Source organism: Euleptes europaea, chromosome 2 (assembly GCF_029931775.1).
Source record: "Euleptes europaea isolate rEulEur1 chromosome 2, rEulEur1.hap1, whole genome shotgun sequence".
In the NCBI taxonomy this organism is placed as follows: Eukaryota; Metazoa; Chordata; class Lepidosauria; order Squamata; family Sphaerodactylidae; genus Euleptes; species Euleptes europaea.
Window position 1 is genome coordinate 1,996,358 of NC_079313.1, and position 24,302 is coordinate 2,020,659.

General features: G+C 49.7%; 1 protein-coding gene across 1 annotated transcript in view; it reads left to right on the forward strand.

Moving 5' to 3' along the window:
• Positions 1-24,302, forward strand: part of TLE2 (TLE family member 2, transcriptional corepressor) — a 57,015-nt gene that overhangs the window by 20,557 nt on the left and 12,156 nt on the right. Inside the window, exons 8-11 of the mRNA XM_056867613.1 lie at positions 12,198-12,299; positions 13,651-13,695; positions 14,901-15,041; positions 23,784-23,925. Of these exons, the coding sequence (XP_056723591.1) occupies positions 12,198-12,299; positions 13,651-13,695; positions 14,901-15,041; positions 23,784-23,925 (430 nt within the window). The remainder of the gene's footprint in view (positions 1-12,197; positions 12,300-13,650; positions 13,696-14,900; positions 15,042-23,783; positions 23,926-24,302) is intronic.

The window sequence follows — 24,302 nt, forward strand, 5'->3', positions numbered from 1 at the left end:
TGAAAAAGTGGCAGCCATTCGCAGAAATCGGGATTCAGCAATAGAATCTGCAGAATGAGATCTCTTTGGAGCATGCAAGGATTTTCACAAATGTGTGTTATATTTTGTGAGGCAGAGAATTTCACAGACTGAGGGGCCACGGCCGAAAAAGCCCTGCCCTGCGTCCTTGCCCACTCTTGAATGGAGGTCTGCAGACGAAGATGTTGGAGATTTTAGTTAAGATTGTAGGGACGGAGCTGGTCTCTCAACCATCCTGGTTCTCAGCCGTTTATATGCCACAATTCACCAAAAATGATCTCTGACCATGGTAGGTAGGGTTACCAATCTCCAGGTGGTGGCGGGAGACCTCCCGTTATTACAACTGATCTCCAGCCGATAGAGATCAGTTCAGTTGGAGAAAATGGCCACTTTGATAATTGGACTCTATGGCATTGAAGTCCCTCCCCTCTCCAAACCCTGCCTTCCTCAGGCTCAGCCTTCAAAATCTCCAGGTATTTCCCAACCTGGAGATGGCAACCCTGCACCCAGAAGCAGGCGGAGAAGATTTCCAAAGGGTCCCAAGGTTGGCTTTCAGTGTCCAGCAGAATAAATAATCCATAATTTAAGTTTACAAATTTCTGGATTTCAGCAGGTCACAGAATTTACCTTTTCTTGCAGAATTTGGGTTATCTTTGAGCAGCGTTCACACAGCTCAGGGCAGGCAGGGGGGTTCACTCAATATCGATTTGCTGTCTTTGCCTGCTTGCCCAGTAGGGTTGCCATCTCAGGGTTGGGAAATACCTGGAAATTTTGGGGGTAGAGCCTGAGGAGGGTGGGATATGGGGAGGGGAGGGACCTCGGTGGGGTACCACGCCATAGAGTCCACCTTCCAAGGCAGCCATTTTCTCCAGGGAAAGTAATCTCTGTCACCTGGAGATCAATTGTAATGGCGGGAGATCTCCAGGTGGTACCTGGAGGTTGACAACACTGCTCCCTCCATCCTAGGGTTGCCAGCTATGGGTCGGGAAATACCTGGAGGTTTTTGGGACGGAGCCTGAGGAGGGTGGGGTTTGAGGAGGGACTTCAATGCCATAGAGTCCAATGGCCAAAGTGGCCATTTTTTCCAGGGGAACAGATCTCTATCGGCTGGAGATAGGATTGCCAGGTCCCTCTTTGCCACCAGTGATCTTGTGGCATTCAATAAAAGATAAGGAGGAGGTTAAGAGTGACAGATCTTTTATTTAGCCCAATAAGCTGAGCTGGGTGGGCTGCCCACAAGTCAAAACTCAGGGTAACCCACAAGAGAACAAAGCAAAGGATTGATCCTTTATACCTTAGGATCGGGGGAAGGCCCTTGCCTTACAAGGAAATATTTCATATTACAAAAGAACCAATGCATGTTAGGTCTCTACTACTCGTTAATTAGCATCACCTATTAGCGTAGTCCGAAGGCGTAACATAGGAAAGTGTCTGATCTCTAACCAGGAACCTAAACTAAAGTCCTAAGTATAGATAATGGATACTGCAGGTGCTCCAAATCAAGCACATCCCTCTCATTAGGCAAGCAAGTGTAAGCTGTTGGCATCTTACAGTTGTGGATGCCAACGTTCCCAAACATCTACATGTGTATATATGTGTGCATATAGTATAGTTTTATACTAGCCCTTATATATTTGGGCACTACACCGGCGGGAGGTTTTGGGGGCGGAGCCTGAGGAGGGCAGGGTTTGGGGAAAGGAGGGACTTCAACGCCATAGAGTCCAATGGCCAAAGTGGCCATTTTTTCCAGGGGAACTGATCTTTGTTGGCTGGATTCCGGTGGTAATAGCAGGAGATCCCAGCTACTACCTGGAGGTTGGCAACCCTTGCTGGAGATCAGTTGCAATAGCGGGAGATGGCTAGCCACCACCCGGAGGTTGGCAACCCTACCCCACCCCTAGCAGTAGACCTCTTGAGCTGGGGTGTGAACGTGCCGCGGACAAAGTGCTTACAGAAATGTGGAATCTGGAGTCACACCAGTTGGCTGTCTGCAACACTCGTGTGTGTGTGTGTGTGTGTGTGTGTGTGTGTGTGTGTGAAATGCCCCCCCACCGGTTTTGTTCTGAATTGCTTTGCATGCAAGCCTGATCAAAGCCAAAGACTTTTTGGCAAGCCCCGAGTCGCTTTCTTGGCTGCAAAGCATTGTGGGACTCCGTCCAGCATCTGTGAGCCCACCGCCCTTCTTTTGGCAGGCATCCTTGTTAATCTGGAGGAAATAAAGGCCTTCTCTTTTTGAACCTTTGTGCAAAGGTTGGCACGGTTCCTACCCAGGGACTCCATGTGGCGACGAGGCCCGTAAAGGGTCCCTTGGAAGCGGGGTGTGTGTGTGAAAGGGGGAAGAGGTTTGGTCACAAATCTTTGTGAAACTTCACAAGGATAAAGACAGGTAGCCCAACCCGGGGCTGTCAGTTGCCACTTCCCCTGGTCGTAGGGTTGCCAACCTCCAGGTAGTGGGGGAGAAAAAGGCACCACTGTACTAATATCAAGGAGATAAGGAATTCAGTACAGAGGCGACATTGTTATGCAAAAGTGAAAATAGTATTTATGTAGTGATAACTTATACAATTGAAATACAAAATGACTATACAAAAAGGATGGTATTCCAATAATTGCAAAGTTCATAAGATAGTTGTAAATCTCGTAAGAGTAAAGCCAATTGAAGACTGGCTTTACTCTTACGAGATTTACAACTATTTTATGAACTTTGCAATTATTGGAATACCATCCTTTTTGTATAGTCATTTTGTATTTCAATTGTATAAGTTATCACTACATAAATACTATGCCTCTGTACTGAATTCCTAACCTCCAGGTAGTAGCTGGAGATCTCCTGCTATTACAACATCTCCAGCCGATAGAGAGCAGTTCGCTTGGAGAAAATGGCTGCTTTGGCAATTGGACTCTATGGCCCTCTAAGTCCCTCCCCTCCCCAAACCTTACCCTCCCCAGGCTCCACCCCAAAAGAGGGGACCAGGCAACCCTACCTGGTCTCCTGTGGCGAGGGCTGGTTGCCACTAGGCGACCAAGCAAACAGAAAGTTAACTCTTTATATGTTAGTTTTTTTAGGCCCCAAATTATAATTGCTAGACGTAGATCCTGATTTTTGCTGAGCAGTTTACAATAGTTTTATTTGCATTTAGCCACAGGCTGTTACAAACATGTCAAGGATGCCACAGATACATAGTAAAGGAAATAGGAGGTTAATAAAATTCTGGATTGGTAATGAATATATATAAAATAAAACTATGCTAAAATCGATGCATTCAGAGAAATAATAACTAAAAATTGTGGTGGTGTCCCAATCGGTCAGTACTTTAAAATACAATTTCTATTCTTTCCATCCGCCTTGTTCTTATCTAGGGTTGCCAGCTATGAGTTGGGAAATACCTGGATATTTTGACGGTGGAGCCTGTGGCGGGCATGGCTTGGGGAGGGACTTCAGCAAGCTATAATGCCATAGAGTCCACCTTCCAAACCATCTATTTTCTCTTTGGAAATCTTCTCCGCTAGCATCTGTGTGTAGGGTTGCCAGCTCCAGGTTTGGAAATACCTGGAGATTTTGGGGGTGGAGCCTGAGGAAGGCGAGGTTTGGAGAGGGGAGGGGCTTCAAAGCCATAGTGCCCACCTTCCAAAGTGGCCATTTTCTCCAGGTGAACTCATCTCTGACGCCTGGAGATCAGTTGTAATAGTGGGAGATCTGCAGTCACCACCTGGAGGTTGGCAACCCTATTCTTATTTTATCTCTCCATTTCTGACACCAAGTGAAGATGTGCTCCTTCCTTCCTTCCTTCCTTCCTTCCTTCCTTCCTTCCTTCCTTCCTTCCTTCCTTCCTTCCTTCCTTCCTTCCTTCCTTCCTTCCTTCCTTCCTTTCTTTCTTTCTTTCTTTCTTTCTTTCTTTCTTTCTTTCTTTCTTTCTTTCTTTCTTTCTTTCTTCCTTCCTTCCTTCCTTCCTTCCTTCCTTCCTTCCTTCCTTCCTTCCTTCCTTCCTTCCTTCCTTCCTTCCTATTTTTATCCAGCTGTTTCTCCCGGGAACTGAGGACCGCATCCACGGTCCTCTCTTCCCTACTGAATCCTCATATCAGCCTTGTAAGGCAGGTGAAGATGAGAGAGTCTGACTGGCTCAAAGTCACCCAGTGAGCTTTGTGGCTGAGTAGAAATTCGAACCCAGGCCTCCACTTTTCTAGTCCAATACATTCACCACTATTGCAGGCTGGCTTTCTCCCCTCCCTCTTATATTATCTGATTTCTTAGTTATTGTTGACTAGCTGGTTTTTAAAAGTCTTCCTTTTCTGGTTCTGCCTATTATGCTTTTAATGTGTTTAATCTTGTTTTTTTTAATGTATTGTGTTAAAAAAACACCTTTACCTTTCAAAGTAAAGGTAATCGTAGCAGTATAATCCCACTGGATGTTTTGCTTCCTCTCCCTGCTCCACAAAGCAGGACAATGTTTTCCTATGTAAGTGATTTCTGTTTCTTATTACCATTAGAAGATGTCCTATTTGCATCTGCCACGTTTCAAAACCTTTCATAGAATCATAGAGTTGGAAGGGACCTCCAGGGTCATCTAGTCCAACCCCCAATGCAGGACATTCACAACTACCTCCCCCCCACACCCCTGATGACCCCCTACTCCATGCCCAGAAGATGGCCAAGATGCCGTCCCTCTCGTGATCTGCCTAAGGTCACAGAATCAGCATTGCTGACAGATGGCCACCTAGCCTCTGCTTAAAAACCTCCGGGGAAGGAGAGCTTACCACCTCACGAGGAAGCCAGTTGCACTGAGAAACCGCTCTGACTGTTAGAAAATTCTTCCTTTACTCTCTTCAGAACGATAATCAGGATTCAGCAGGAACACCACGGATGTGGCCTGCTAAATCGTACTTGTTCCCAAATTAGACCCGAGTGACCTATAAGTGTACCAGATCTATAGGCTGTTGATTTTTAGCACTCTGCTGCTTTTTTGGGATATTTTTGGCACTTGTGTGGTCATCGTTTTAGAACAGAAGTAGGCAGACTAGAGCCCAGGATCCACACTGGGCCCCTCGGGAGTCTTTCCACCAGCCCTTTAACAGCTCTTCAGGAATGCACATTCGCCAGACTGCAGGGGAGGAACTGGTCCAGACTAGGACACAGGGGTGTGGGCTCTCGCAGGGACCCCTCGGAGAGCGCATGTACAACCGGTGCTCTGCCAGGTGCACTGGCTCCAGACTACCAAATCAGGTTTTGGTGCTGACCTTTTAAAGCCCTCAACGGTCTGGAGCCATCGTGCCTACGAGATAGGGTTGCCAACCTCCAGGTACTAGCTGGGGCTCTCCTGCTATTACAACTGATCTCGAGCCGACAGAGACTCCATTGTACCCCACTGAGATCTCGATCCTCCCCAGGTTCAATCCGTAAAACTCCAGGAGTTCCCAACTTGGATCTGGTGAGACCACCCTGCCATCCTTCGCTAGTGGCAAGGGGGGGGGGGCACCAGGCAACCCTATGTCTTGTTCTCCAGCATACATTTTAACGCTATTCGTTAGGGGGAGGGGAGAGACTTCAGTGCCATAGAGTCCAATTGCCAAAGCAGCCATTTTCTCCAGGGGAACTGGTCTCTGCCAGCTGGAGATGAGTTGTAATAGTAGGAGATCTCCAGCTACTACCTGGAGGTTGGCAACCCTACTGTTCATCCTAGGGAGAGCCAATAAGCTGTTCAGGGTACTTGCAATCTACATGTTGACCCCTAGAAATCTTATCCTCCGGCCCCTCCGGCCTCTGAGATGTCACCAGACGTCCCCCCCACGCAGTCACGAGATCTAGAAATTTTGGTTTTTAAAAACCGAAAGCCGAAAATTTAAGGAAACTGAGTTCTGAGGTCTGGCCGAGCAAGCAGCAAAACGCCCAGTCCCCGGCAAGAGTTTCCATATTACAATTTCCCACAAGCCCATGTCACCTCATTTGCATAGCATGCAAATTGCCCGCTAATTAGGCCAGCCATGCCAATTAATTTTTCTATCATCTCGCCGTTGCTGCGCAACCCCTGCCGTTAACCACCACTCCAAAACCGTCGGGAGGATCGCAGAAAACATCTTTCCCCCTGACCTCCTCTGCGGGGCCAGGAGTTGCCCAGGCTGTCCTCCCAGACGACAGCCAAGCTTGCCTGCGGGAGAGGAGGACGGAGCAGGGCCCTGGTCCCTCCTCTCTGCAGCCGGGCAATTAACCTGCAAGGAGACGTCCCCCCCCCCCCACCCTGTAGGCAGACCTTGCTGGGTTTTGCCCCAGGTCTTTGACCCCTGACAGTGAAAGACGAACTCTCCCCCCTTCCTCCTCCCATTAGACACATTTTAGCAGACAGCATTAGGGGAAACGGAAAGGCCTGACAGACGGCTGAAAAAATTGTGGCTCTGTTCACCCCTACAGCGTGGTGTAGTGGTTAAGAGCAGTGGTTTGGAGCGGTGGGCTCTGATCTGGAGAATCCGGGTTTGATTCCCCATTCCTCCACATGAAAAGTGGACTCTCATCTGGTGAACCGGGTTGATTTCCCCACTCCTGCACGTGAAGCCAGCTGGGTGACCTTGGGCTGGTCACACCCTCTCAGTCCCACCTACCTCACAGGGTGTCTGTTGTGGGGAGGGGAGGGGAAGGTGATCGTAAGCCGGTTTGATTCTTCCTGAAGTGGTAGAGAAAGCTGGCGCGTAAAAACCAACTCCTCCTCCTCCTCCTCTTCTTCTTCATTTCAGTGGGGTTTCACTGATTGCTGTAAGTTGTATTTCTCATGGGCACTGAGCGTCTGTAGATTTGCCAGCTCCAGGTTGGGAAATACCTGGAGATTTTTGGGGCGGAGCCTAAGGAGGGCAAAGTTTGGGGAGGGGATGAGCCAGTGAGCCAGCCTGCCATCCACTTGAAGTAGAAGATACATTCTTCAGCTCTTGGACAGGTGTCTTGCCTAGCAGCCACATACAGATTTCTTTTTGACTGAAGAAACCTGTAAAGGTGAAATGGGTATAGTACCGGAAACCCATCTCATGGAATCCTGTGGCATCTTCTATGCATGAATTTGTGAAAGCAAGCTCTGATAATATATGGACATTTTAAGTACATATCAGAGAATTCAACTGTCATCCTTGATATTTTTTGTATCCATCTATGTATACTATTCACAAGTTGTGCATTTGTTTGGAAATGAATACTCTTTGAGATACCTGTATACATTATACAAGTTTATTCATAACTTGGTTATATACATTGAAATCATAAAAAGACATTGTGTTATACAATTGCAGTATTTAGCCATCAATGCTGTTTGTGCTTGTAGTACCTTCGGATTCTTAGCACCAGGTTTATTTTGTTTCCTAACCACCTGGAGGTTGGCAACCCTAGGCTCTGCCCCCGCCAGTGGTGAAGAGCGACCTGGCCACTCTAACAATAACCTTGCAGGGCAGTTGTAGGCATTTCAACAGGATAATGCATAGGGTTTCCAGGTCCCTCTCTGCCACCGGCGGGAGGTTTTTGGGGCGGAGCCTGAGGAGGGCGGGTTTGGGGAGGGGAGGGGCTTCAATGGGGTACAGAGTCCAATTGCCAAAGCAGCCATTTTCTCCGGGGGAACTGATCTCTATCGGCTGGAGATCAGTTGTAATAGCAGGAGATCTCCAGCTAGTACCTGGAGGCTGGCAACCCTAATAATGCACGTTGTAATAATACAACACTGAAACCTCTACCTAAAGGCTTATTTGTTAAAGGAAACACAGATTTATGTGATGGCAAACTATCTACTTCTCCTCTCCTCAAGGTTGCCAACCTCCAGGTGTGGCCTGGAGGCCTCCCAAAATTACAACTCATCTCCAGGTTAACAGAAATCAGTTCCCCTGGAGAAAATGGCTGCTTTGGAGGGTGGTCTCTATGGCATTATACCCTGCTGAGGCCCCTCTCCAAACCCTGCCCTCCCTAGGCTCCACCCCCCAAGTTTCCAGGGTATACCCCAACCCACAGTTGGCAACCCTGCTACTGCCTGAGACCCTAGCTCTCCTCCTTCACTCCCCCACCCTTTCTAGCTCTGTTTAGCCTTGTGGGGGATTCTCACGCAGGAGTCTAATGAAATCTTTCTTTTCTTTATTTGTTCCTGGACCTTCGGGATGTGTGGCTGCTGGGGTACACATCTCAGAACCCCCCTCAAGCCGGGTAAGTGTTCCTTGCATAGAAAGGAAGATGCTGATGGTGTTAGTGTGCAGCAAGCAATCCAGATTGTGCCGAGAGAAAAGCTGAATTCCACAACTTTGGATCAGCTGATTCAAATGTGTAGGATTTGCCTTAGGCTGTTGTTTTCCTAGTCCTAGGGAGGGGCAAGAGAGCCAGCGTGGTGTAGTGGTTAAGGTGTCGGACTAGGAGCTGGGAGATCCAGGTTCGAATCCCAAGGTCACCCAGCTGGCTTCATGCGGAGGAGTGGGGAAACCAAACCGGTTCACCAGATTAGTTTCCACCGCTCATGTGGAGGAATGGGGGAATCGAACCTGGTTCTCCAGTTCAGAGTCCACCACTCCAAACCACAGCTCTTAACCACTACACCACGCTGGCTCCAAACCTGCTTCTCACCTGCCTTGAAAGCCTATTGCTGGGGTCGCCATGAGTCAACTTTAGCTTGACGGTACTACACAGAAACTTGAGGGGTCTGCATTTGTTTTGAAACTGGGTTCTGACGTCCATCAGAACCGGCAACATAAAACACAGGCTGGGTGAGAGTTACTGGTTAATAAGGAAGGACGGAACGGGGAGTGTGGTCGGTTCATAGGGTTGCCAGCTCCGGGTTGGGAAATACCTGGAGATTTTGGGGCGGAGTCTGAGGAGGGCGGGGTTTGGGGAGGGGAGGGACTTCAATGTCATAGAGTCCAATGGCCAAAGCGGCCATTTTCTCCAGGGGAACTGACCTCTGTCGCCTGGAGATCAGTTGTAACAGCAGGAGATCTCCAGCTAATACTTGGAGGTTGGCAACCCTATGGGTCCACGAAGACCCCATGCCTTGGGTCCCACTATGTTCCCTGATCTAGAAGCTCGGCCAGGAGTCGAAGCAAGCCCTCCTGCTGACTTGTGGGGGGCGGGCGTCCTGTCCCTTTAACAAAGTGTTCCTATTCAGAAGTGGGCAGTTGGTTGTGGTTTTCACGGCATGAAGTGAACATCACCTGACGACTGCTTGCAGATCAAAGTGATATTAAAAAGACAGCTAGAGGGGCCAGTTGGCAACCCTCCCTCCTTCCTTCCCTTCCAAGGCCCCCCTGTCTGAGAGGCCCCCGTGGGATGATTTGGCCTGCCTGAAATGCGTCTGGAATGTGTGAGATTAAAAAATATATATATTGAATGAGCCACTGGGCAATCTTAGTTTTTCCCCAAGTGCAGAAGCATCCTGGTGTTTGTGGTACTGGTCGTGACTGGTTTGTTATTGCTAAATGCCTCTCTTCTCTGCCTGTCTGTGCAGCTGGCTCGGGTTCAGCATCTACCAAAGGGAAAAATTGCAGTGGTCTTAATGTAGTATCCCATGGTTAAAGATGAACCTAGCCTAGCTGTCATGCACATAATGGCAGGTTGTGCATTGAGAAGAAGAAGAGTTGGTTTCTATACCCCGATTTTCTCTACCTTTTAAGGAGAATCAAACCGGCTTACAATCGCCTTCTCTTCCTCTCCCCACAACAGACACCTTGTGAGGCAGGTGGGGCTGAGAGAGTTCAAAGACAACTGTGACTAGCCCAAGGTCACCCAGCTGGCTTCGTGTGTAGGAGTGGGGGAACCAGCCCGGTCCACCAGATTAGAGTCCGCCACTCATGTGGAGGAGGGGGGAATCAAACCCAGTTCTCCAGATTAGAGTCTGCTGCTCCTAACCACTACACCACGCTGGTTCATGGACAGGGCCTAGGGTTGCCAACCTCCAGGTGGGGCGTGGAGATCCCCCTCCCCCTGAATTACAACTGATCTCCCAATGGCAGAGATCAGTTCCCCTGGAGAAGTTGACTGCTTTGGAGGGTGGATTCTGTGGCGTTATATCCCGCTGGCGTTATACTCCCTTCTCCCAACTGTGCCATCCCTGAAATCTCCCCCAAAATCTCCAGGGACTTCCCATCCTGGAGCTGGATACCCGAGCTAGGGTCTGAAGCTTCCAGCGCACCACTTCTCATAGAATCATAGAGTTGGAAGGGACCACCAGGGGTCATCTAGTCCAACCCCCTGGACAATGCGGGGAATTCACAACTACCTCCCCCCCACACACACACCCAGTGACCCCTACTCCATGCCCAGAAGATGGCCAAGATCCCCCCCTCTCATGATCTGCCTAAGGTCATAGAATCAGCATTGCTAACAGATGGCCATCTAGCCTCTGCTTAAAAGCCTCCAAGGAAGGAGAGCTCACCACCTCATGAGGAAGCCTGTTCCACCGAGGAACCGCTCTAATTGTTAGAAAGTTCTTCCTAATGTCTAGATGGAAACTCTTCTGATTTAATTTCAACCCATTGGTTCTGGTCCGACCTTCTGGAGCCACAGAAAACTACTCTGCACCCTCCTCTCTACGACAGCCCTTCAAGTGCTTGAAGGTGGTTCTCATATCCCCTCTCGGTCTTCTCTTCTCCAGGCTAAACATACCCAGCTCCTTCAACCTTTCCTAATAGGACTCGGTCTCCAGACCCCACCCCATCTTTGTTGCCCTCCTCTGGACCCCTCCAGCTTGTCTACGTCCTTCTTAAACTGTGGTGTGTTTTGAAAGGGAATTCCCGAAACCTACCAAGAAATCTAAGCAGGTGCTGGAGCATCGAAACTGCCCCAGGTTAACAGGGACCGTAGGGAGACCCGGATGCGCCTAGAACGCAATCCCAGCCGCCTCTTCCCCCCTGTAAGTCGGCCGGGTTCTTCTCCTTCCAGCACCTTGCAGGTTAAGGCTTTTGGATGTCAGCAGCCCGAGCCGCTGATGGGGATTTTCCGTTGCTGTCATGCCTCATTATCTCCCCAAAGGGGGAGGGAAGAATTCCTTTCAAGTCCTGCACAAGCAGCGGTTATTCAACTGTTGTTTTAATTCCAGCCACTGTGCAAACATTCATTGTGTGTTGGGGGCCGGCTCCAAAGACGCCGCTGTTATTCGCCAGAGCTCTGATGTTCAAAAAAAAAAAATACAAAAAAAATTAGGCTGGCGGGATTGATTATTCCTAAGCAGATGCAGGCTTTAATTCCCAGCCCCGGCTGTCCAAATCCTACACCGAGAAAGGCTCGATTCTGCTTACGGTTCTGCCGTTGGGTTGGTTACCTGGTTTAATCTGGCTTTGGCGGTCATGACCAGGGCCTTTCCAAGGGAGGTCATCACCCCAAACTACAGCTGCCAACTCCGGGTTGGGAAATTCCTGGAGGTTAGTGGGTGGAGGCCGGGAAGGGTGGGGTTTGGGCAGGGGAAGGAGCCAGCGTGGTGTAGTGGGTGAAGAGCGGTGGTTTGGAGCGGTGGACTCTGATCTGGAGAACCGGGCTCGATTCCCCACTCCTCCACATGAGCGGCAGAGGCTAATCTGGTGAAATGGATTTGTTTCCCCACTCCTACACCTGAAGCCTTCTGGGTGACCTTGGGCTGGTCACATTCTCTCAGCCTCACCTACCTCAGAGGGTGTCTGTTGTGGGGAGGGGAAGGGAAGGTGATTGTAAGCCAGTTTGATTCTCCCTTAAGTGGCAGAGAAAGTTGGCATACAAAAACCACCTCCTCCTCCTCCTCCTCCTCCTCCTCCTCCTCCTCCTCCTCCTCCTCCTCCTCCTCCTCCTCCTCCTTCTTCTTCTTCTTCTTCTTCTTCTTCTTCTTCTTCTTCTTCTTCTTCTTCTTCTTCTTCTTCTTCTTCTTCTTCTTCTTCTTCTTCTTCTTCTTCTTCTGTTTAATGCCATAGAATCCACCCTCCAAAGCAGCCATTTTCTCCAGGGGAACTGATCCCTACAGTCTGGAGATCAGTTGTAATCCCAGGAGGTCTCTAAGCCCCACCTGGAGGTTGGCAACTCTACTCCCAAGCAGCTCCTCCCTCATGACAGCATGAATGCATCCTCCTTGTCTGTTTCCTACCAGTCAATGTCCTCGAACTCGCGTGAAGTTTGGGTCCTCCCGTTCTACACTTTGGGTTCACGGTTCCACTTTGCGGGGACTTACTTTCTCTGAATGCAACCCCGTCCTATTTTTCTTCCTCCCCAAAAGAGCAATTCTGCGTCTCCTCCCGAGAGCCCGCAAGAAGAAGGACCGCTGGACAGCACAGGGGTGAAACGCAAGCCAGAAGCCAAAGAGGAGACGGAGCATTACGTAAGTGCTGTTGCTGGCGGGCCTGAATAGAGAGCAGGGCTGCCCGTTGCAGTTGTAGATCAGTGGATTGCCTGTCTCCCATCTTCGTATGGTTTGGCTACGACAAACTCTCAGGACCAGGGAAATGAGTTCAGCATTGTGGAATATTCAGGGGTAAGAAACATGCTCAACAAACTACGATTCCCAGGATCCTTTGGGATGAGGGGCAACACATTCCCATAGAACACCTAGGTTCGAGTCCAACATCACCTTAGAAGCCAACCCGATTTTCGAGGTATGAGTTTTGGAGAGTCAAAGCTCCCTTCGTCAGATACAAGTCGGAATGGAGATCTCCGTATCCTTATACCCCAATCTGAAGGTGGGAGCGGTATTGCAAAGAAAAGAGGTCGGGATGCAAAAGGCAAGATGCAAAATGTATATCAGTTTGATAACAGCAGAGGGGAAGTGCTTGGGGGCAGAAAATTAGCATCTGTTGTGAGATAAGATATATCTCCTGAACTTAGGCGTTATCAGTGGTTCCCAAACTTTTCGGGCCACCGCCCCCTCGGTTCCTTAAACTCAACCCCACCGCCCCCTACCCTGCCCTGTAAAAAGCATTATTCAAAATAGGGGGTTGCATGATGGACTAAAGAACATAATAACAATAAAATTTCCAAACAGTAACAATTAATTGCACATCTATTCAAAACCAAATTAAAACTTTTTAGTTGGAATGTATTCAATGAAACTGATACACTTGATCTAGTGGTACCAGCTCTTCAAGTCTGAGAAAAAAATCTGATCGTTTCCACCAAATTTGCCAGCATGGTGCCATAGCTTGATCTATTGTAAATTAGTGAACAACACAGTTGAAGGGGCCCACCTCTGGCGCTCCCCTGCTTCCCCATGGCCTCTCAGTGCCCCCCTAGGTAATCCCAGCGCCCCCCCAGGGGGTGGTACTGCCCACTTTGGGAACCACTTTTTAAAGATCTTGCAAGCTTTGGCTAATTTCTGTGGGAAAAGCAGGGGATTTATTTGAAATAAATAAAAAGCACTTTTTTCCTAACGTCAACTCCAGATTTATGCAGACATGTTCTGGCAAGCGGCCCCCAAACTTGGCATCTTGCCCAGACGTTTGCCCCCCTTCCCCCCGAATCAGACAACATGAAACAGTTAGGGGAGGGGGCGCGCTTTCCCCTCTGGTCAGTTGGCAACCAGCATCCCTTCTTCCGGTGTCTTGTGCCGAATTCCCAGTTTCCTAATCCAAAGGGGCTGATGAATTGGTTGCTCAGGAGGAGCTTTGGGGGTCGTCTTGGCCAGCCCGACGGATTCCATCTGTTTCTGTTTTATTCTTTCTTTCCCCCCCTTGCAGGAGAGCGATGGGGAGAGAAGCGATTACAACCTGGTGGTTGATGAGGTACGTGGCGGGGATTTATCGTGCGTGCCGAAGCAGGTTGCTCCCCCCTCCCCGGGGTTAGCAGAAAGCAGAACGGATTATGCACCGTAAATCTGCATCTTTGAAACAGGTTGCAAAGTTCGCCTTTTCTTGTGGCAGAGGGTGTGCAAACCCTGTTCGTTCAGGTCTGTTCTTTCCAACCCCTTCTTGGATTCGGCCTGTTACATCCTGGCCTGGGAATGCCGTAACCACCTGTAAAAACAAGCAAGGGGGTTGGACTAGACGGCATGCATGGCTCCTTCCAACTCTATGGTCGTTTATGGATGGGAGTTTTACCTGAGGTTCGTTGCTGGCTGGACCCACACTTTCCTGTTGGGAATCTATGCGCCAGCCGTCTCTGAGCTCAAATCGAGTCCCCACCCCTTTAAATGCTGCTTTGTAATTGGCTTACTTTGTAGAGCTTACTGTGAGAGAAAATCCCCCCCCCAAAAAAACCCAATTGCTGCATAAAAAATTTTAAAGACCAAAAAACCGAGCAATCTGAAAGGGGGGAGAAATGCAAGCCTCGGTTTTAAAAAGGCTTTCTTCTGCTCAGAAAGAGCTCCGAGGAAGCAGGAAGCATTTGAATCCCCGCCTCTTTTCACCCTGCTTTGGAAGTGGCTGTGAGAGAAAGCAAACTTGCGTGTCTTGCGCTTTGCCTTATGCACAGGGATTTCACCTGGGCTCGGGAGAGGGAAGAATCGGGTTAACAGAGAGACGGGAAGTCCCAGGATTAGTGAGGGCTGGCAGCGAGGTTTTCTCTAAAGGACGGAAAACCCATGCATAACTCCAAGGAACAACCGAGACTGACCGGGGGTGAATATGAGTGAAAGTACCCATGCATAAAGGACCCATGATTCTATGCACCTGGCTCTGATTGGAGGATCACGAACAAGCCCTGTAATCATTGCTAGCCCCCCCCCAAACACACAGCCCCTCTCGCATCAGAATCTATCAGGTTTTTCATTTCCAAGGCAACCCCCCACTCTTTTTTGCTGTCAACATTATGCACTGACACTTTCCCTTTCTACAGTTTGAATCAGTCTTGATGGACATTCCGTGATGTCACAGCAGCTCAACCCAATGGCAGTGTTTTTTAAAAAAATTAAATGTTTTAAATGTTTTAAACATTTCCTTCTGATAGCCTACCTTCTTCCTGGTTGTCCCTGCTTTCTCTTCCCCTCCAGGATCCTCCTTCGGAGCATGATATCCCAGCCTGCGTGTCGGCTGCTAAGCTCTTGCCTAGCCAGAGGGACCTCCCCGACAGTCCAGCCTCGCTGGCTTCCAATCGGAGCGCCACCCCTCTCAAAGCGAAGGATCCGAATTTAGTAAGCAGGAGCTTAGGGCCGGTCTGGAATATTAAACACAACTGTATAGTTAAATTGCGGGACTCCCTTCCCCAGGATGGGGTGATGGCTGCCAACTTGGAAGGCTTTAAGAGGGGAGTGGACATGTTCATGGAGGAGAGGGCTATCCATGGCTACTAGTCAAAATGGATACTAGTCATGATGCATCCCTATTCTCTCCAGTGTCAGAGGAGCAGGCCTATTCTATTTGGAACCCAGGCAGGATGGTGCTGCTACAGTTGTCTTGTTTGTGGGCTTCCTAGAGGCACCTGGTTGGCTGCTGTGTGAACAGACTGCTGGACTTGGTGGACCTTGGTCTGATCCAGCAGGGCCTTTCTTATGCTCTAAGGTTTTAAGAGGGGAGTGCTCATGTTCATGGAGGCTATTCATGGCTACTAGTCCAAATGGCTACTAGTCATGATGCATACCTGTTCTCTCCGGGAACAGAGGAGCATGCCTATCGTACTAGGTGCTGTGGAACACAGGCAGGATGGTGCTGCTGCAGTCGTCTTACTTGTGGTCTTAAAAGCACCTGGTTGTGTGAACAGACTGCTGGACTTGATGGGCCTGGGTCTGATCCAGCAGGGCTTTTCTTCTGTTCTTATGTTCTAAGGCTTTAAGAGGGGAGTAGACACGTTCATAGAGGAGAGGGCTATCCATGGCTACCAGTTCAAATGGATACTAGTCATGATGCATACCTATTCTCTCCAGGATCAGAGGAACATGCCTATTATATAGGGTGCTTTAGAACACAGACAGGATAATGCTGCTGCAATGTGGGCTTCCTTGTGGCACCTGCTTGTGGACTTCCTGGAGGCACAGTGTGAACAGACTGCTGGACTTGATGGGCCTGGGTCTGATCCAGCAGAGCTTTTTTTATGTTCTTGTGGGTGGCTCACAAAAACAGGAAAACCTGGCCCCCCGCAGCTTTCTAGATATCAGGGGTCCTCCAGCATGCAGAAAAATTGGACTTCTAAATGAATCGTGAGAAAGAAGACCCCCCCCCCCCAAAGTGGCCCGCACGTGCTCTTAGGCTGGGAAGGAATCTTGTTCCCAGCTCTCCCACAAATGATTCCTTGCGGGCTTGCGGTTTGTTCTCTAAAAACTGAACTTCACGGTTGCCTGTCGGGGCCGTTTTGGCACGCTTGGGGGAACTGCCAAGGTTTGCAGAGAAAAAATATTACTTGTAAATGAGAACCAAAAATCCTCCCCGAAAAAGGACCGATGAGAATTCAGCGAGCTAATTAGCCTCGAGGAAGACCGTGGGAGGGGGGATTGAGGAGGGGATGGAGAGGGGCCGTGGCTCAGCAGTAGAGCATCTGCTTGGCATGCAGAAGGCCCCAGGTTCAATCCCTGGCATCTCCAGTTAAAGGGACCAGGCAAGTAGGTGATGTGAAAGACCTCTGCCTGAGACCCTGGAGAGCCGCTGCCGGTCTGAGCAGACAATACTGACTTTGATGGACCAAGGGTCTGGTTCAGTAGAAGGCAGCTTCATGTGTGTTCATGTGAGGAAGGGCAGCTGAACTATCCAGTAAAGGGGAAAGCCAAAACAGGAACACAGAGGAGGAATGGAGAAATTGGCCTGTTCAGACCTCTAGGAGCTTACAGTGTGGTGTAGGAAAGGTTTCAGTCCAGAGAAGAAAGAATCCCAAATTGTCCTGACCCCCCACAATTCTTTGTGAGCCACCTGCTTGTCTTTATTCTCATTTAGGAACTCAAAGCCAGCTTTGGATCCTCTTTTAGGGACAAGCTATTGGGATGGCAAGGGGGAGAAGAAGCATCAAATTAAAGCAGAAGTGGAGGGTTAGTCCATTTGCTTAGGGTTGCCAACCTCCAGGTAGTAGCTGGAGATCTCCTGCTATTACAACTGATATCCAGCCAATAGAGATCAGTTCCTCTGGAGAAAATGGTCGCTTTGGCCTCTATGGCACTGAAGTCCCTCCCCTCCCCAAACCCCACCCTCCTCAGGCTCCACCCCAAAAACCTCCTGCAAGTGGCAAAGAAGGACCTGGCAACCCTACCATTTGCTACCTTAAATAAAGTACGTTAGATTTATCCCTTCAGGTAAATCCAGGTAAATACTGGAGGAAACCAGCAGGGAAGGAGAGTGGCATTCCAATACTGCTTCTAAATGGAACCTCCAGATTCAGAAGCAGTCTATCTCCCAATGCCAGACGCTGGGGTGGAAACAGCCAATGGCCGCATTGGAAAGTGGACTCTATGGCATTATATCCCATGGAAGTCCCACCCCTCCCAAACCCCACCCTCCTTAGGCTCCACCCCCCAAATCTCCAGGTATTTCCCAACCTGGAGCTGGCAACCCTAGAAACCACCAAGGAAGTCCAGGGTTGCTACGCAGATAGGGTCGCCAGCTCTGGGTTGGGAAATACCTGGAGATTTTGGGGGTGGAGCCTGAAGAGGGCGGGGTTTGGGAAGGGACATCAATGCCATAGAGTCCAATGGCCAAAGCGTCCATTTTCTCCCAGGGAACTGATCTTTATCACCTGGAGATCAGTTGTAATAGCGGGAGATCTCCAGCCACCATCTGGAGGTTGGCTCCCCCCAGCAGTAAAAGCCGGATGCCCGGGTTCCACCTCTAGAAAAGCCTCCAATTTCCAAATTGCAAACTGCCTCTCTTTTTTTGCTCCCTTTCTGCACGGTTTCCCTTGCTCAAAAGGAAGACTGCGCCGCTCGCTTAATTAGTAGGCCACTGGGGGCTTTGAATTCCTGCGAGGGTTTTAATGTATAATTAATTGCTATTAGCACAGGCTGGGGGGAGGGTTTAGTGGGGGGGGGGTTACCCTGCCATCTGGGTGAGATTAGGTGGGAGGGAAGCGCCGAGCTGCTCAAATGGGGGTTATTGAACTGGTAATCGTTGTTACGCTCCATTCCCACCCCCCACCCCTCACCCTCCAGGGTCTTTTCTGTTTGGCGGCTTATCAAAAATCCCCCTGAGCCCTTCTACCTTCTCTCCCCCACCCCACCTCCGCTCTCATCTCTCCCACCCCCTTTATAAATAGAATGTACGGCTCTCGGTTCAAATTTATCGATCGCCCCCAAGATCTCCGATTGAAACATCAGGGCGAGAAGGGAGCCGGGAAGAGAAGGGCATCGATCAGATGTCAAACCCGCAGCGGCCGGGAAGGGAAGAGAAGAGAAGAAGGCAGAGGCCCAGAGGGAGACACTGCAAGCCACAGACAGACCATGCGGGGGGTGGGAGGGATGGATGTATCTGCCCCCCCCCCCATGGATTAGAGTAGGCACAGTCCCATAAGCAGAAACCACCCCTGCGCTGCAGGGTTCAGATCTTACATTTCTCCTCTGCAAGGTAAAAGAAAGGCAAATTACAAGGTGTGTGTGAGCGTGGGGGTCCTTTTACATGCAGCCCCCTATTTCCGGCATAGGGTTTAAATCTTGACCTCCAAGCTCCCCCCGCCCACAAAGGCTTCTGGGTCCTTTTTTTAGGCTGGGGAAGAAGCAAGTGAAATGATCAGGGGGGCTAGAGCAACGGCGGTTAAAACGCTTAGGGCTGTTTAGCATGTAAAGAAGGCGGTTAAGGGGAGACCTGATAGAGGGCTATAAAATCATGCATGGTATATGGAGAGAGCGGACAGGGAGAAGCTTTTCTCCCTCTCTCATACTAGAACGCGGGGTCATCTGCTGAAGCTGGAGGGCGCGAGATTCAAAACAGATAAAAGGGAAAAAAAATCACACCACGCCTAGTTAAATTGTGGGACTCCCTGCCCCAGGATGGGGCGTTGGATGCCAACTTGGAAGGGTTTAAGAGGGGAGTAGGCATGTTCATGGAGGAGAGGGCTATCCATGTTACTAGTCCAAATGGATACTAGTCATGATGCATACCTATTATCTCCAGGATCAGAGGAGCATGCCTATTATATTAGGTGCTGGGGAACACAGGCAGGATAAAAGCTGCTGCAGTTGTCTTGTTTGTGGGACTTCCTAGAGCAGTGATGGCGAACCTTTTAGAGACCGAGTGCCCAAACTGCAACCAAAAACCCACTTATTTATCGCCGAGTGCCAATGTGGCAATTTAACCTGAATACCACCCCCAGAGGGGGCCCAGAGGGAGAGGCTAGGGTTGCCAAGTTCCTCTTCGCCATGAGTGGGAGGTTTTTGGGGTGGCGCCTGAGGAGGGCGGGGTTTGGGGAAGGACTTCAGTGCCATAGAGTCCAATTGCCAAAGTGGCAATTTTTTCCAGGGGAACTGATCTCTATTGGTTGGAGATCACCTGTAATAGCAGATCTCCAGCTAGTACCTGGAGATTGGCAACTAGTTCCTTAGTGTTTTCTCTCTACATATCAAGACAAATGGAAAGGTGTTTGGAGGATAGCTTGTGGGCACTTCAAAGGTGGAATAGGACTGCACACCCCTCCGCCCGCACAGACCCAGAGGGTGCCGGAGAAGCCACTGGAGGGAAAGAAGGAAGGAAGGAAGGAAAGAAGGGAAGGGAGGGGGAAAGGGAAGGATGGGAGGGAGGGAGAGAAAGAAAGAAAAAGAGAAAGGGAGAAAGAAATGGAGCAAGGGAGAGAAAGAAAAGGACAGAGGGAGACAGAAAAAGAAAGAGGCCATTTATGCATGGGAGGTTTTGCCTTGGATTTGCCACTCGGTGGGGCGCGGCAGCAGGCTTGTGAGAGGCGAGCAGGGTGGGGCAGAGGGCGCCTCCTTCGCACCCACCGACCAGCCATGCCCCTCCGCCCGCACAGGGCCAGAGGGCGCCGGAGAAGCCGCCGGCCATGCCGAGTGTGAGTGCTCGGCTTCTGTTCCCCGCTCTCCCACCCGCCTGGCTGGCCACGCACGCTCCAGCGGCGGCAATGGCGGCAGCTTCTGTGGGAGAGTCCGGGGGCCACCGCCAATCATGTCGGAGGTTCCCCACCCCTGGGCTACAGCCTCCCCCATCCGGGGTGGGGCAGAGCCGGAAAGACCAGTGGCTTGGAGGAACCGTGCGTGCCGGCAGAAAGGGCTACGCGTGCCGGAAGTGGCACCCGTGCCATACGTTCGCCAACACGGTCCTAGAGGCACCTGGTTGGCCCCTGTGTGAACAGACTGCTGGACTTAATGGGCCTTGGTCTGATCCATCATGGCCTTTCTTATGTTCTTATGATGTGAAGGAAGGGTCTATCCAAACAGCTCAATGAAACCTCCATGTGCAGAGGCAATGTATCTTTGAATGCCAGGAACTAGGCTCACGTGGGAAGGTTTCTTTCTCTCCGGCCTTGCTTGTGGCTGTCCTCTGTTGGAAACGGCAGGTGGGACTAGGTGAACATTGGGTCTGATCCAGGAGAGCTGTGTTTCTTCCTGGAGCATCCAAGCCAGCGCTAGGAGTCTGGACGCAATCCTTTTATTCCTAGGGTTGCCAACCTCCAGGTAGTGTCTAGAGATCTGCTATTACAACTGATCTCCAGCCGATAGAGATCAGTTCACTGCTTTGGCAATTGGACTCTATGGCATCAAAGTCCCTCCCCAAACCCCGCCCCCTCAGGCTCCACCCCCTAAAAGCCACCAGTGGCAAAGTGGGACCTGGCAACCCTATTTATTCTATACCAGGGAAATGTACAGAGTGCTGTGGAGGTTGGGTTGCCAGGTGCCTTTTCACCACCGGCAGGAGATATTTGGGGCGGAGCCTGAGGAGGGCGGGGTTTGGGGAGGGGAAGGACTTCCATGCCATAGAGTCCAATGGTCAAAGTGGCCATTTTCTCCATGTGAATCGATCGCTATCGGCTGGAGATCAGTTGTAATAGCAGGAGATCTCCAGCTAGTACCTGGAGGTTGGCAACCCTAGGTGGAGGAGAGGATGGGTTCAGGATCTCTATGTGAAATACCCCTGTCACCAAACTACAATTCCCAGGATTCTTTGGGGTAAAGCCGGGGGGGGGGTTACTGGTATTTATAGGGTTGCCAGCTCTGGGTTGAGAAATTCCAGGAGATTTGGGGATGGAGCCAGGGGAGGAGAAGGCTTCAGGAGGCACCTTGGCGTGATATCATGCCCTCCCTCCAAAGCCAGGATTGCCAACTCTGGATTGGGAAATACCTGGAGATTTGGGGAGTGGAGCCTGGGGAAGATGGGGTTTGAGGAGGGGAAGGACTCAGCAGGGTATAATTCCATAGAGTCCACCTTCCATAGTGGCCATTTTTTCCAGGCAAACTGATCTCTATAGTCTGGAGACCAGTTGTAATTTTTTAAAAATATTTTTTATTAGTTTTCATTAAAAAAAACATAAATTATAAATCACATAAATAACTAAAAAGCAAAACAAAAATACAAAAAATACAAAAAGAGCACTTATACTACAGTTTTACATCTTCTATTATAATATTATAGAATAAACAGTGCCCAAATACCCACCATCCACCTTAAATGAGTGTCCCACCACCACTGAACGTCCGGAGAAGTATTCTGACAATATTTAAAATTACCTTAAACTATCATTATATAAACTACATTACCATTTATCTATAATTCATTAACTATACTTGTAAAATTCATTTTTGCCCGTTCATCCCAATGTGCGATGGCCTTTAACCAAGTTTTTTTGAACTCTTCCATATCTTTACCAGGTAAAGACTCTGTAAGTTTGGCCATCCACATATACAACCACAATTTCTCTCTCCAGTCCTTAATTGAAGGTACCATTTGTAATTCTGAGAGGCCTCCAGGCCCCACCTGGGGGTTGGCAACCGTAGCATTAACAAAAGTATAAATCGGTGGTGCAAAGATAAACCATGTCTGCACTTAGCAAACGTGAAACCCTTTTCGAAAACCCATTTCAGCGTTCTGAAGGGAGCCCGGGCCCCATAATTCTTCCCAGGATCCCTTTCAAAGAATTATTGGCGCTCGTCACAACTACAGATCTCCGAGGGATCCTTCGGGGAAAGCTTCAACCGTTAGACTTGTTTCAAAGGGATTGAAGCCTCCTACACCCGGAGTCGTAACTTATTGGAAAAAATTAGTTAAATACGTAAATGCAATTCTGTTCTACTTTGTATCTTGCAAATCCTCTGGGTATCGTCCTGCAATAAGGAAGCTGGTTGTACTGTTGTGTTGGAAAACCTCCCCCCCACCCCATTCGGTGGTGTCTGTTTGGGGAGGGGGGTCATGTCAGCCATCCTGAGCTTCTTGGAGGAAGGGTGGAAGAAAAAAGGCACAGGTTATCGATACCTCCCAAAGGGGTTGAGTCCCGTGGTGCAGAGTGGTAAGCTGCAGCCCTGGCTCTGCTCACGACCTGAAGAGGAGGTGATATCATAACCATCTTCAAGTACTTGAAGGGCTGTCGTATAGAGGAGGGGGCCGAGTTGTTTTCTGTTGCCCCAGAAGGTCGGACCAGAACCAACGGGTTGAAATTAAATCAAAAGAGTTTCCGTCTAGACATTAGGAAGAATTTTCTGACAGTTAGAGCGGTTCCTCAGTGGAAAAGGCCTCCTCGGGAGGTGGTGGGCTCTCCTTCCCTGAAGGTTTTTAAGCAGAGGCTTGATGGCCATCTGTCAGCAATGCTGATTCTATGACCTCAGGCAGATGATGACCTCTTGGCCATCTTCTGGTCACTAGGTGTGTGTGTGGGGGGAGGTAGTTGTGAATTTCCTGCCTTGTGCAGGGGGTTGGACTAGATGACCCTGGTGGTCCCTTCCAACTCTGTGATTCTATGATCCTGATGGATGGTTGTTCCAGGTAGCCGGCTCAAGGTTGACTCAGCCTTCCATCCTTCTGAGGTTGGTAAAATGAGTACCTGGCTTGCTGGGGGTAATGGGAAGATGACTAGGGAAGGCACTGGCAAACCCCCCCCCCCCGTAAACATAGTCTGCCTAGTAAACATCATGATGTGATGTCACCCTGTGGGTTAGGAATGACCCGGTGCTTACCTTTACCTTACACCTTTTAAAGGTGTTGGGATCTCAGAGACTCTGACGAGAACGTGCAAATACCCAAATATTGCTCCTGTACCATACCACTGCTGTATTCTTCTGAACATGCTTTTATAATATTTATTACATTACATTTGAGTCCTTTAAAAAGCATCTGACTGAGGATTGGGTTTAAATCGGCTGCAGGATCAGCCGTTTTCTCTCCGTTATAAACAGGCCTGCCCTCTGATACTACTGACCTCTTTTCCCTGCCCCCCATGACCTCCCCCCACCAAAAAAAACCCTGACATAATTTGAACTATGAACACACACACACACATGAAGCTGCCTTATACTGAATCAGAGCCTCGGTCCATCAAAGTCAGTATTGTCTACTCAGACCGGCAGCGGCTCTCCAGGGTCTCAGGCAGGGGGTCTTTCACATCACCTCCTTGCCTGGTCCCTTTAACTGGAGATGCTGGGCCCCAGGGGCTGAACCTGGAAGCTTCTGCATGCCAAGCAGAGGCTCTACCACTGAGCCACAGCCCCTTCCTATCTGCCTTGTACTGAATCAGACCCTTGGTTCATCAAGGTCAGTATTGTCTACTCAGACCGGCAGCGGCTCTCCAGGGTCTCAGGCTGAGGTCTTTCACATCACCTACTGGCCTGGTCCCTTTAACTGGAGATGCCACTGGGGACTGACCCTGGGACTTTGTGCATGCCAAGCAGATGCTCTACCACTTAGCCACAGCCCCTCTCCCCTCAACTATGCAGACTGTTCCACCTCTAATAATGCAGCATGATTCAAGGTATTGTGAAAAGGGTTTGGGGCGCTATCTCAGAGGAGCTGTGTCCTTTTTCTTTCAGAGCGATAACCCCACCAATCTTTCCACCTGCAAGTCCGCCGGATTGTCCACCTCCCAGGAGTCCTTAAGCCTGGGGCCTGGTCCCAGCTGCCCTTCCCAGGTCCGACAAATCACCTCCAAGCCTTCGGCCACCGAGGCCATCAGTAAGCCGAGTTCCTTCGAACTGTACTTTTGTGTCATTTTTCTTCGCACACTGTATAACAATTTTATCACCCGTTATATATGTTATCTGTGGGTGCTCGCTCAGGGTGACTTTCTTCATTGCATTTGCATACATTTGCATGCAAATAATTGGCCTGAAGAAAAATAAGTCAACGTTCCTCATCGCGGCAGGTGCCGTCGTATATTTTTCATTTATTTTAACGTTTCGAGATTGCATTCCTCACGTGAAGCATGGGTTCAGGGCCTCGAAGGAAGCATGCTTTTCCTGCTGAGGATCTAACAATTTGTATTAAAAAATATGGACATCCCCCCCCCCCCCCCGCGCATGTTTGCCTTTGTTTGCTTTGTATTATAATTT